The sequence below is a fragment of the Cupressus sempervirens genome, chromosome 5 (genome assembly GCF_028749045.1).
Source record: "Cupressus sempervirens isolate cs-2001-9-10 chromosome 5, ASM2874904v1, whole genome shotgun sequence".
NCBI classification, from domain to species: domain Eukaryota; kingdom Viridiplantae; phylum Streptophyta; class Pinopsida; order Cupressales; family Cupressaceae; genus Cupressus; species Cupressus sempervirens.
This window is the reverse complement of record NC_143122.1, coordinates 606,865,507-606,879,293: the sequence shown is the minus strand read 5'-3', so window position 1 is coordinate 606,879,293 and position 13,787 is coordinate 606,865,507. Positions and strand designations below refer to the sequence as shown.

At 34.3% G+C, this 13,787-nt stretch overlaps 1 protein-coding gene across 1 annotated transcript; it reads right to left on the bottom strand.

Annotated features, from left to right (window-relative positions):
- Positions 1–11,912: 11,912 nt before the first annotated feature.
- LOC149557359 (pathogenesis-related protein PRB1-2-like) lies at positions 11,913–12,553 on the bottom strand. Its single transcript, XM_089785968.1, has one exon. It carries the CDS (start codon positions 12,518–12,520, stop codon positions 11,978–11,980), a length of 543 nt encoding a protein of 180 aa, XP_089642094.1. The 5' UTR covers positions 12,521–12,553; the 3' UTR covers positions 11,913–11,977.
- Between the last annotated feature and the right edge of the window lie 1,234 nt (positions 12,554–13,787).

Here is a 13,787-nt window from a genome sequence, read left to right as displayed (position 1 = left end):
ATAGATGTTTGGGGAAAGGTCAAGTGCACTATATTGAAGTTGCTTCAGAATTTGATTTAGATGAGCATGAGGAATTTCATGACACTAAGAAGGAGGAGGAAGAAGAGAAAGGAAAAGAAATCAGCAAGGATGGCACTTTAGCATCATTATCAGGAGTCCCAAGATACCATCCCTTTCGAATTCGAGGGGTACTAGCAAGGCAAAGGTTGATAGTTCTTCTTGATAGTGGGACAACTCACAATTTTATTGATGAGGGATTTTTCATGAAAAGAGGGCTTAAAGTAGAATATTTTGAAGGATTCAATGTTACTGTAGCTGATGGATTCACTATGCCTTGCACACGGGTGGTGAAACAACTCAAGATGACCTTAGGAGATTATGAGTTATGTGAGTACTTCTATGTTGTTGGCATTGGGGAGACAAATCTTGTATTGGATGTTCAATGGTTGCACTCTATTGGAGGCTATTACATGAACCATCAAACTATGGAGTTTAAATTTCATTCCAATGGGAAAGAAGTCTTATTGAGAGACTTATCAAATGGAGCACCTAAGGCGGTCTCTGCAAAGAGGATGGAGAGGACTTTTTGAAGAGGACAAGTAGCATGGGTAGTAGGAGTCATAATCCATCCAACAAGCTCTCCAAAGAATCAAGGTAATTTCCATTTTGAAATTCAAAATATTCTTGATAATCATAGTATAGTTTTCAATGACTTGCCTCCAGGATTACCACCAGATAGAGGTTTTGAGCATGTTATAGAGTTAGAACAGGGTGCCAAACCAGTTATAACAACCCCATACTGCCATCCAAGAGGTTATAAGGAAGAAATTGAGAAAACTATTAAGGAACTCCTGGACATGGGATTCATAAGGCCTAGCTCTAGTCCATTTGCATCATCTGTGGTACTTGTCAAGAAAAAGGATGGTACATTGAGAATGTGTATAGGCTACAGGGCTCTAAACAAGAAGACCATAAAAAATAGGTATCCCATACCACACATAGATGAACTCATTGATGAGTTACATGGTGTTGTATACTTCTCGAAAATTGACTTAAGATCAGGGTACCATCAAATCCGAATGAGGGGTGAAGATGTGGAAAAGACTGCTTTCAGATGTCACTATGGGCACTTTGAATTTCTTGTTATGCCATTTGGCCTCACTAATGCACCTGCAACATTCCAATCTTGTATGAATAAGGTATTCAGCCAGCATCTTCAAAAATTTGGTTTGGTATTTTTTGATGATATCTTGATTTACAGTAAAACATGGGAAGAGCATCTAAAGCACATAGACACTGTTTTGGGAATCTTGGAGCAGAAATCTTTCTATGCTAAGCTATCTAAATGTGAGTTTGGTTTGATAGAGATCCTATATTTGTGACATATTATAAGTTCTAAAGGAGTACAGGTTGATCAACAAAAAATTCAGGCAATTTTGGATTGGCCTCCACCCACTAATCTTACACAATTGAGAGGTTTCTTTGGGTTGTGTAGCTATTATAGGAGATTTGCCAATGGATTTTCTCAGCTTGCTGCCCCCTTGACTGATTTGACAAAGAAAGGAGCTTTTTTTTGGATAGAAGAGGCACAAAAAACATTTGATAAGCTTAAGAAGGTAATGAGTTCATGCCCTGTGCTTGCAATTCCAAATTTCTCTTTACCTTTTGGTGTTGAATGTGATGCTTCTGGAGAAGGTATAGGGGTTGTCCTAACTCAAAGGGGACATCCAATAGCAATTAAGAGTAGAAAACTAAATCAATCATAGAAAGGTTACTCCATCTATGATAAGGAAATGTTGGCAATCATGCATGCACTTCATAAGTTTAGACAATATTTGGTATGTGGGAGATTCATTGTAAAGATAGACCATAATAGCCTTAGGTTCTTCTTGAACCAAAGGGATTTGAATGATCGTCAAAAAAAATGGGTAAGCAAATTGCAAGCTTATTATTTTGATATTGAATACATGAAAGGAAAGAATAATGTGGTTGTTGATGCTCTCTCAAGAAAGCCCACTCTGTGTTTCTTAACATCTATCTCTACTGGTTGGAAAGTCTCCATAATTTTAGAGTATGCTAAAGATTCCTTTTCCACCAAGATTTTGAATAAGTTAGTGGATGATAATAGGTAGAAGGTTGTTGATGAATTGATTTATTACAAGAACAGGATCTTCTTAGTGCCAGGATCAAAAACTAAGGAGAGGATATTGAGGGCCTTTCATGACACACCTTTGGCTGGTCACCAGGGATACTTCAAGACATACAGGAAAATTTGAGAGCAGTTTTCATGGAAGGGTATGAAGGAGGATGTCTTTAAACACATTAAGGAATGTATGGTATGCCAACAAAGCAAGAGTGAGCAAAATTTTCCTACAGGGTTGTTGCAACCACTTCCTATTCCTGAACAAAAATGGGAAAGTAATTCCATGGACTTCATCACCGGGTTGCCCAAGGTTCAAGGTAAGGATTGCATATATGTGGTGGTAGATAGACTAACTAAGTATGCACATTTCTTTCCTATCACATTTGATTTCAAGGCATCACAAGTGGCCGAATTGTTCTTCAATGAAATTTTTAGATTACATGGCTTGCCTAGAAACATTGTTAGTGACCGGGACAGTAGATTCCTCAGCTCTTTTTGGAAGGAGCTCTTTCATTTGGTAGGAACTAAACTCACTCCCAATACTATCTATCACCCTCAAACAGATGGACAAATAGAGATAGTTAATAAATGGATAGAGGGATATTTGAGGAACTATGTTTCAAACCAACAACATGCTTGGGTGAAATGGTTGCACCTAGGGGAGTATTGTTACAATACATCTCATCACATGTCTATTAGTATGCCTCCTTTTCGTCCTCTTTATGGTTATGATGCCCTTTCCTTTGTTGATTTAGTACTTTCAGATAGCAGAGTACCTGCAGCAAGTGATTTCATCAAGCAAAGCCAAGACATAATAAGGTCCCTCAAGGATAATCTACAACATGCACAGAACCAACAAAAGTTGTATGCTGATAGGAAAAGGACTGAAAGATCTTTTGAGGTGGGAGATTTGGTATTTGTCAAGTTGTAGCCATATAAGCAAAGCACCTTGAAGAGGAGTGGGGCAGAGAAACTCAAGCCAAGGTTCTATGGGCCTTATAAGATCACCAAGAAGGTAGAAGAGGTAGCTTATGAATTGGAGCTCCCACCAAACAGAAAAATACATAATGTTTTCTATGTATCTTGCCTGAAGAAGGTTCTAGGCCAGCAAACCATAGTATCTACAGAATTACCACCTCTTGATGATGAAGGGAAATTATTTTTGATACTAGAAGAGATTTTGGATACAAGAGAGAAAAGATTGAGAAACAGGAGCATCATAGAGCATTTGGTCAAATGGAAAGGATTACCACTGGAGGATGCAACTTGGCAAGGAGCACATATTCTTGAACATTCCAATCTTCATTGCTTGAGGACAAGCAATATTTGGGAGGGGAGGACTTGTCATGTCCCCTTTTCAAATATTTAAAAATAATAATCTTTGCTAAGGCAGGCAGGCCCAAATAAGGTGAAGTTTCGACAAAAGGGGCTAATCTTTGGAAACCAATGGACTAATAAATAAAAATAATTATTAAAATATGTTTTATTAACCCCTCTTGGACGTGAGTTAGGGTTATTCCCTCTTTTAAGGGATTTGGAGGCATTTTGGGCTCATTCCAGAACTTGATTTTTGCTCATTGCTTTGTTGTTCTTCAGAGGCTGCCAAACCTGTGGAGAAGGAGACCCAAGGATGGGAGTTTGCAGATTTCCAGAAAGGCTAAGGATGGGAGTTTAAAGCCATTCCATGTGCAAGCTCATGCAGAGTTTTCCCTTGTGTTGAACAGTGCAAATTTGTGAGTTTTCGGGCTGTTATGCTGCTGAAATTTCTATAAAAATGTCCACTTTCAAATTTATTAATAATATGTGAAGTTGTGAAGTTTTTGGCACTATTTCGGACATACCCGATTTGGGGTTTATTGAGAAATTGATGGATCTTTGTAATATTGGTTGTTTGATTTTGAAAATCTAATTAGAGGGTTGAAATATCATATAAATTCAGAAAAAGGGACAATACATATTCAACTCTAAAGCATCTTCCAATTCTACTTTAGTAGGGATCAGCTTGGCCACTCTATCCCTTGCAATTTTCATGAAATCCCCATGATCTTCATGTGTGAACATATTGTCATAATACTCTGCAAATGCACAAAAATTCATCTTGTTCATGAATATCCTTCTCAACATCCTAAATTTGGTCTATTCTAACTTTTTCTTCCTTTTTTTTGAGAAGGTTGAAGAAATATTTAGATCCTTTGTCACCCATGTTGATCTAGTTAGGCCTTGACTTGGTTCTTGCTCCCTAAATCTTATAGTGCTGAATTTTTATTAATGCATCCCTAGCTAAGGTTATCTCTTCTTCTTTAGATTTCTAGTTAAGGTTAGCTCCTCTATTAAAAATTCCTCTCTTGGATTGCACTAGATTTCTTTTTCAATAATTATAAGTTAGTTTTGTAAGTTTAGCTGGGTAATCCCACAATAATGGGTTCCACTTTTTGACCAATTTTGACACTGAAATCAATATTTTTGCAACAAACGTCACGTTCAAGTGACTATATCTCCAAAACTATAAATAATTTCAAGATGACATAAACTAGTGATTTTGAGTACTTTGTTCCTACTTTGTAACCATATTTTTTAATCTTAAAAAAAAAAAAATTATTTATGTCAATTTTTTTTATCTCCTCCAAAAAGTGGTACATAATAAAATTCAATATTTTAAAAAGTGACAGTCTGTTTGACACACATAACTTTTTTTCTAGAAATGATAATAGAGTAATTCTTTCAGCGTTGGATTTGTAACATCAATATCCAGTGTCTGCATTTGGTTTGATTTATTTTTGATGAATATTGTATAGTTTATGAAGTTTTGAAGTGACATGAACCGTAATTCAGACATACGTTCCATTTGACACAGATAATTTGAAGTCAATTTATCATAAACCTTTTTTTTTTTTTTTGAATAGAAAGGTATCTCAATAAGCCAGTGCCTCCATATTTTTCAAAAAAAAATTGACCTAATTTACTAATTTTCTCGAGGTGTCAAAGTCGGTTGATGTTCAATCGGTAAGGAACCTATAATGAGTTAAACTCATATTTGAAAGTCTTAATGATTAAATTATGTAATAAAATTATAGTCATTGGAAAGCTTGCTCCGAGCAGCACATTTTGAAATTTTTTATTTTACAGTAGGAGATCATTCTCCTACAATTATGGCAGTCAAAAGAGCCAAAAAAAAGAAAAAAGAAAAAAAGGTTAATTTTTTTGTGATTTTGCATGTTCGTGCGAACATGGCGTTCGCACGAACACGTTTACCATGTTCGCGTGAACGTATGTTCGCGCGAACATACAAATCATGTTTGCACAAACATATATATCACATATGTTCGCACGAACATACGAAATATGTTCGCGCGAACATGATTAAAAAAAAAGTTTGCGCGAACACAATAAGTGTGTTCACGCGAACATATGGTAAACTCAATTTCTCATTTTGCAATTTTTTTCATTTTTGTTCATCCCACTAAAGTGGAACCCATTATTGTGGGTTCACCTAGCTCCTATTTTTTGTCGTCCTTTATCTTTTTCCTGCCTACTATCTAGAATAGTTTCCTCCATGCACATATTTTACTATTCCATGTTTGTACAAAATCTCCTTTGACTTGTGTCTTTTTGCTAAACCAATTGATTTTTTAATAGCTTTCTCTACCCCTTTATCTTCAAGAAGAATAGTGTTAAGACAAAATCCATCACTTCTACCTTGACACTTTAGAGGGTCCCCTACAATAGAGATTTTTTAGCTATTGGATAGTGGCCTAACATTGAGTATGGGGGTAACTAAGACTAGGGCATCTTGCTGACCCCTTTCAAATCTAAAGATCTCTTTATTTGCATAAAATCTATCCAATCTGCAAAATATCCTTTTTCTTATGGAGATTAAAATTTTATACATTTTTTTTTTAAATAAGTGAGAAAGAGAAACTTGTAGACAAGAACAAAAACATTACAAAGTTGACTAGATAGTTCAAAATTTTGGGGAAAATAATAAATGGAAGGAAGAGGACAGAAAGACTAAAAACTTAGTTAAGAAACTAGGAGAAAAAACTAAGGGAAACATTTCTTGAGTCTCAAACTTTACATAAACTTTGAAAGTATACAAATCAATAATAGGGTTGAGAATGTGAGAAGTGTAGGTTGAAGAATATTTTGCATGATGTTTAGATGAGCACATGAGGTTTTAAACTCTATAAATTAAGCGAAGGTGTGCATATTATGAAAACTTCATATTTACTATGAAATATTTTTGAGGTATACAAACCTGCCTAAATAGAAAGGATTTCATATCCAAGCTTTAATTTTAGGTGAAATCAAATGAGAACAAAGTACATCTTACCTCTCTCAAAAAAAAAAAAAAATTAATTAATTAATTAATGTGAATAAATTTAAAACTAAATTAATTTAGACTTTAATATATAATGGTTAGGTTAAGGGGTTACCATATGGCTTTGGAAATGTTGGGATATGGTTTAAGGCTATGGTTTAGATTTTTAATAGGGTTAGATTTTACACCATGGTTAGGGTTTTCATTATGGCTAAAATTAGGGCTTAGTTTTTTGGTGGGAATAATACTTAAAGTTTAGAGTTTAGATTTTGTGGTTTCAAGACTAGTATAAGGTTTAGAAATTATTGTTATAGGTTTTAGGGTTTTAGGATTAGGTAGGGTTTAGGATAGAGGAGGGAAGAGATGTCAAAGGTAGGCAAGATGAAGAGAGTGAGAGGGTGAGGAAAAGAGGGTAAATATAGAGAGGGGAAGGGGGAAGAGGGAGGAAGATGAAGGAGAGAGGAAAAGAGATGGAAAGTGGAAAAATGGACAAAAAGAGAAAGGTTTTAAGGTTTAGATATTATGGTTATAAGGTTTATGGTTATTTTCTAATATATAATTTAGACCTTAGGGTTGTATGATTTAGGATGTTAGGCTTAAGTAGGCTTTAGGGCTTAGGATAGAGAGAGGTGGGGAGATGTAGGAAAGATGAGGATAAGGGAAAGAGGGAGAGAGGTTGATTGGATTAAAGATATAATTTGAAAGGTAGAGAGAGATAGAGAGAGATAGAGGGGAAGAGAAGTGACATACTTGGTGAGGAGGAGGAGATAGAGGTGAGACAGAGTTTCAAGTAGAAATGGGAAGATAAATATGTATATGGAAATAAATAGGAGAGATCTAAATAAATTATAGAAAAGAAAGGGGGAAGGGAGAGATAAATAGAGATAAGTATCAAAGTAGGAAATACCCTCAACCTTAAATTTAACCTAAAACTTGTGCCATCAATATTGTACCCTAAACCCTATGAAACTTGATGGAGAGGAAGATAAGAGAGGTGATATGGGAGAGAAGAAGAGTATATAGACAAAAAAGAGGGGGAGGGAGGTCTAGAGGTAGGGAGAGAACTATATACAAGGATAGGATAGAGATGAAAGAATCCTAGAGAGGAAGAGAGAGATATGAGTGAGATATGTGGAGGGGAATAACAAGAAGTGGATAAAAAATTATGGTTAGAAGGGTGAATATGTCAATAAAAAATATACAAATGTAATTCATATAACTAAATCACATATTTTAACATTTCATGTTACATTCTTATAATTATGGTAAGGTATATGATCATATCATCAAGTGTATTTGAAGATGAAATACGAATCTACTAATATGAGGGTATACAAACTTAGTGATTTGATTAAGAACCTTATATCGAAGAAAATATATTAAACCTAATTAAAATTGTAACGTTTCAATCATAAGCTAACCTTGATGTAAATACTGACCCTAATGACAATTTTCATTATAAATCCTAAAACTTAATAACACTATCCCTAAATCCTTATCATAATCTTAACCTTATTGCCAATCTTAACTACAACCCTAATCAAAACCCTAATCCTAACCATAATACTAAGTTCTATGATATATACCTAATTGTAACCGTATATACTAAACATAAACCTAACCACAAGTTCTAAACCAAATACTAAACCCTAACCCTATCATAATCATTATCATAATCAAGACCATAACCCAAATATTACACATTAATTATAGCAATATTCTTAATTCATATGCCCTAGTCCCAATCCTAATTGTAACCCTGAGTCCTTACCTAGTCAAATCCCTACTAACCATGATGTGAACCCATGACCTAACCATAATCTTGGTCATAATTCTAAGTCCAACCTTAATCCTATCATATCCTTAACCCTAATATTAATACCAAGTTTAGGACTATAGTAACCTGGAGCCCAACCTTGATCCCATCTCTATCTCTTAATAGTACTCTTTGTCTATTTTTGTCTATATCTACTTAGATGAGAAATTATAGCATCAAGTCCTATCTATCTTGTCTTAATGGAGAATGAAACTCTCATTTTGTTTCTTGTGTCTTTTCTCGAGTGATCTTGAATACAAATAGAACCTCATTATTTCCTTATGCAAAAATATCTCTATGTTTAATGATTATGTTTAGTTATCATAAATTTGATATTTCTCAAGCTACCCCTAATATATGGAAGACTATTTGACTACAATGAGGTTCAATGTTGCTACTAAAATATCTGAAGGCTCTATAGTCTGTTGATAGATTCTCCACAAAAACTTACAACCACAATGGACTATCTTTCATTAGTGATTTTATTGATGCACCCTCTTCTTCTTTAGGCCTTTATCTAGACCTACATCATCCATCCTTTCATTGTGGATTCTCTCTTTGGGTCTTCTCCTTGTAACCTTATTGTATAACAACTCTTCTATTTCTACTTCAAGTTTTAGTCCCCATTGAAGACTTCCCATATCAAAATTCTTTTTATAAGTCCTTTCTCCAACTTACAACCACCTTAGTTACCTAATGTCGTAACCTTTTTTTTTTGTATGCAATTACTTATATCACTTGAGCTACTATTGTGATTCTTACTATAAGCCTCTATATCCCTCTACAAGTTGTAATTCCTAGAGATGTAAAATTTGCCCAAAATTAAATAGAAATTGATGTAAATGTGCACAATTTTGTATGGGTACAAAGAATCATCCATTATCTTAAATATTATTTATACTTAAAATAATAATTTAAATTTAAATTTTATCTCAAACTTTTTTTATGTTCTAAACTAATAATTTACATTTAAATATTTTAATCCAATATTTATATTTAATTGAACAAACTCCTTTTCCAATTAATTATATAAAAAATGACTAATGTACGAGTTAAATAACTTATTATAATTAATTATTAAATAAATAAAGTATAATATTTCTTCTCATAGTTAAGTATCATTCCCATAAAATACAGGTCATTTCTTTTCATCAATATATGAAAGTGGCTAAGAGGTCATATACATCTATTACAATGAAACAAAAGCAAGGTTCTAAAAAAAACTATAATTAAAGTTTGAAATATAGTGAGATCTCGATAGGCCAATGAGAGAATGAAGAGTCGCCTTCAAAATGGTTTTCCAAAGAGAATCCTACTTCCTCCCCTTGTGAAACATCTAGATCATTGGTCACAAAACCTTGTATAATCTAACATGAAATACACACTTGTAAAACCTTGGCATGTATTCTGGATGCCTCTTGGTTTAAATTTTCACTTATGAGCTCTTCTAAAGGTTGAGGGTTGAGGACTAGTTCATCAGCAAGCGATGGCAGATTATTCTCAAGCAATGGTGGATATTAAAGTACAAACTTGTGTCACGTTTCAGGTTGACTTATCAGAATTTGACTGAATTTTGAGTATTTCTATCTAAAAATTAATTTTATTCAAACATATGATCTAGATAAATTCATTCTAGCTAAGTTATATAACTTCTAACACTTCTAAATGTACTGATTGGGCTTATTAAATCTTCTATAAACCCCACTTGTAAAAGTTTTTAGTAAAAGTCAGTAGTTGTTGTTTGACTCAACTAAAATAACTATTTTACAAACTAATTCCACACATTTCCTAATAAATTGGTTGACTATATCACCATCTTCTCATGCAAACTAAACCCACTTTGAATGTTTGTAGCCTCGAGACAAATAGTATTTATTAGTCCCTGCCTTGCATAAGGAAGGGTACTAATGTTTTCAGTAGTGGGTAGAATTAATTTTTATAATCCAAGCTAATGAATGAATTTCTAAAGTTGAAAAAGAAGTTTATTTTTAAAATAATTTTGAATTAATAATTCTTATTTTCTAATTGGCTAGAGACAATTATGCTAAGGGTAAAAATGATTTTTTGAGAACAAAACTTGTGAAAATAAATGCTGGAAACTTCTTTCAAATTCCAACTTTTTTGAAGGAGAACTCCATAATTTTCATCGACCATTCAGAAAGTTTTACTGTACGCAACCGTGAGAGGCATGCTCACAACATCCCTACCATTTCCTGTCTTCTTGTCTTCCTCTGCCTTTTGTAGCATACTGTTGGTCTTCTTGTCGCAAAACAATGTTCCTCAGCCGAGTAGGAGCTTTTATCTTCCCTTCTCCTCCTCCTCTACCCAATCCTTTATCGCTTTGTAGAGGGCTTGTTAGATTCTACCCAGAGACGTCTTCTTACTCGTCCTCCTCCTCCCTCTGTTGGAAGAGAAATTGTTCATGGCTACTTCACTCCAAACGCTACAGGGTCAGCTTTAATGAATGTTGCGGCATGGACATCTTATTAGAAAAGGTTGTGCTGAATTTCTAAAAAGAAATCTACACCACCACTCTGGTTGCTACTAAGCATCAGATGACATGAACTAGTAGGTCGGAGGATGTGATTTTAGTAAAAAAGAAGTGAGATTGATTTCCTATATCACATAAAGTAATGGCTGCAAGCATGTCATTTCACTACTAGTTCTCAATGGCAAGATAGACGGAAGCGCCGCAACTTCCACTTTCTACCAACGAAAATCTCTAGGAAGGCATGCCTTAAGCAAACCATAAATGAAGGAATGAAGAGCAGATTTATTCAATGGAGGGAGGGAAATGGGAATGGGAATGAAAACTGCCAATATCATTTTTACCTTTGTGGCTTCCACTTCTTCATTGCTGCTGCGCAAACAAACTGCCTTTGGCCTCACTTCAAGACCACACTACACCTCAATTGGTGCTCATGAATACACTTCACCGACTCTTTTCAGCTCACTAGCTACCGCAACAGCTAGATATTCCACTTGCCAATCTGATTAAATAATTGTTTGAGCCAAACTACTAGATATTCCACTTGCCAATACAATGACATTTTTAAAAAACTTTACTTTTAACTTCATAAATTTTATCAAACAATTTTTCATGATTCATTTTTATCATCACTTTTGTGCTTCTTTCTCAAAATGTTGATGTATGTAAAGCATAGATTTTTTATATGTTGACATAATGATTAGATCATAGACATTGGATTTTTCTAAATAAAAATGTGTTGCAACATTAATATTGATATTTTGAATTTTTAATATTAAAAATAAAAAATATATATATTAAATGTATTATTAATAATAATTTTTAATTTTTTTATCTTTATTAAATTTAGAATCTTACTAAAAGTTTCTTTGTTTAATTTTTAGTCAAATGTGACACTCACTTGTATTTTGTTCTAAACAATTTGTTCCACAATGCTCATAACTAGTGTGAATGTGAACAACTATAGAAACTAAAGTACCTTTTCAAAACTATAATAAAAACTCCATTTAAGAAAAAACATACAAACAATATCTCCTCTTTCCAACCTTTTTACTACTAAAGTCAGGGACTCACGCTCTAACAGCACTCTTGTTTGTGAGGACATGCAATGACCCCAGCTCAGGTACAAAATTGTGAACACGACCCATTAAATTGGAGCTCGATTGTTCATTAACCAAGTAACTAGTAGCAAAACGAATGCAAATGGTCAAATCAAACATTAATAATCAAATATAAGACAACGGAAGTGGAGCGGGGCTCAACACCAGACACGGAAGGGGATCCGTACGGCCACTCCCCAACGTAATTCCCAGGCGGATCGTAATTGCAGGTGATGAAAATGGCACCGTTGTCACATTTAACACGAGCACATCCCAGCTTCTGCGAGTTCTCCCACACAACTTGAGTATAATGTCCGCACTGTTGCCCTTGAGCACACGTATTCGAATTATCATCATAATATTGCTTTTCATTAACCCATGAATTCACTGCATCAGCAGGAGTGAATTCGGCACCTTGTCCCCAGAAGATGTTTTCTCCATACGGACCGCCAGAGTGTTGAAGAGCACAGTTCCCCTTGCGTTGATTTGCATAGTTCTGCGCGTAGGCAGCCACAGTGTCGTCCCAGACGAGAGGGCCAACGCCCACTTGAGACCTCGCATCGTTGTGAGGGCTTAAAAACTGCGTGTGCAAGTCCTGCCATTGGGACACTTGCAGGAAGCAGAGGACCAAAAGATTAATCCACGTCAAAGCCATCTCTAAGAAATACAAGTCTGGTCCTATGCTCTTATTTATTGCCAAAGGAAAGCATGGATTCGTTGTAGATTTACGCTTCCTATCAAAGGACTTCAACGTCTCAACGTACTGACTGGGCTTATTTTCCGTGATTGCCGTGTTGAATTCCTAATAAGCCCCATTGCCGTGCAATTCTCCACAAAAAAATTCAAGTCGACCATTGTTCCCGAGTCCAACAATATGCTTTCCTCGTCAACAAAAATACGTTGAATACTCAAACGGAGTTTACTCATTCTATTTTATTTTCGTGATGTTTCGAACCGGCAAATGCTCCCGGCGGTGAAAAGTTTGTGAAAAAAAGGGACGCCGCTATCCTGTGTATCCTGGTTCACCAATTTTCAATAAATCAAAAACATTATGGATTTTTGAAAATTTCTATATTTGATCTTCATGATCTGCATAGTTTGTATTCGACAAAAAAATTAGAAAAAAAATTATTACATTTTTCATGAACCTGAGAAAAAAAACAAGTTAGTACATTTTGAATGGAGATTACTCTGTCCCAAAAAATTGTGAGGGCGAAAACGTTTGTGGTCAATTCTTTGCTAATCTTTGCCCCCTCCGATCTCTTTATCTTTGCTTCATGAACTAATATCAATTAAATGTACAATCAATCATAAGGAATTTATGCTTTTCATATGAAAAGTATTTTCTAGCAATTCAGCTTTAATCCAAGATTGTTTTGCATTTGAAATACTATAGGTAGGAGTCAAATTTAGAATGTCATTGAGATACTGAATATTTAGAATGTCATTGAAATATTGAATTGTTTCATTAAACACATCTAATGATGCAATTATAGAATGTTTAATATACAAAACTAATATTAATTCCAAGTTTTTACATCTATATAGAAAAAATAAATTGAAAAGAAGTTCAACAGCGAAACTAAAATTAGAATCCAGATTATTATCACCTACACTGAAAAAAATTTACTAAATAAATTAACAAAAAAACTCTCCAATCAATCAATTGTTGTAAAACTTATTTCCAACCCTTACCTACAAACTTTAAAGAATGTACATGTAACCCTTTGTGTTTTCTTCAATTACTGTTGATTATTTAATTACAGAAAAGTTCAATAGACTAAACTAACATTAAAATCGAATTTATCATCTTCATAGAAAAAATTTGAAAAGATAACTTTCAAAGTAATCAATCATGTCAAATCTTACTTTTACTCCTTAATTGAAGACCTTAATGAATACACGTGTATCACTTTTGTCAC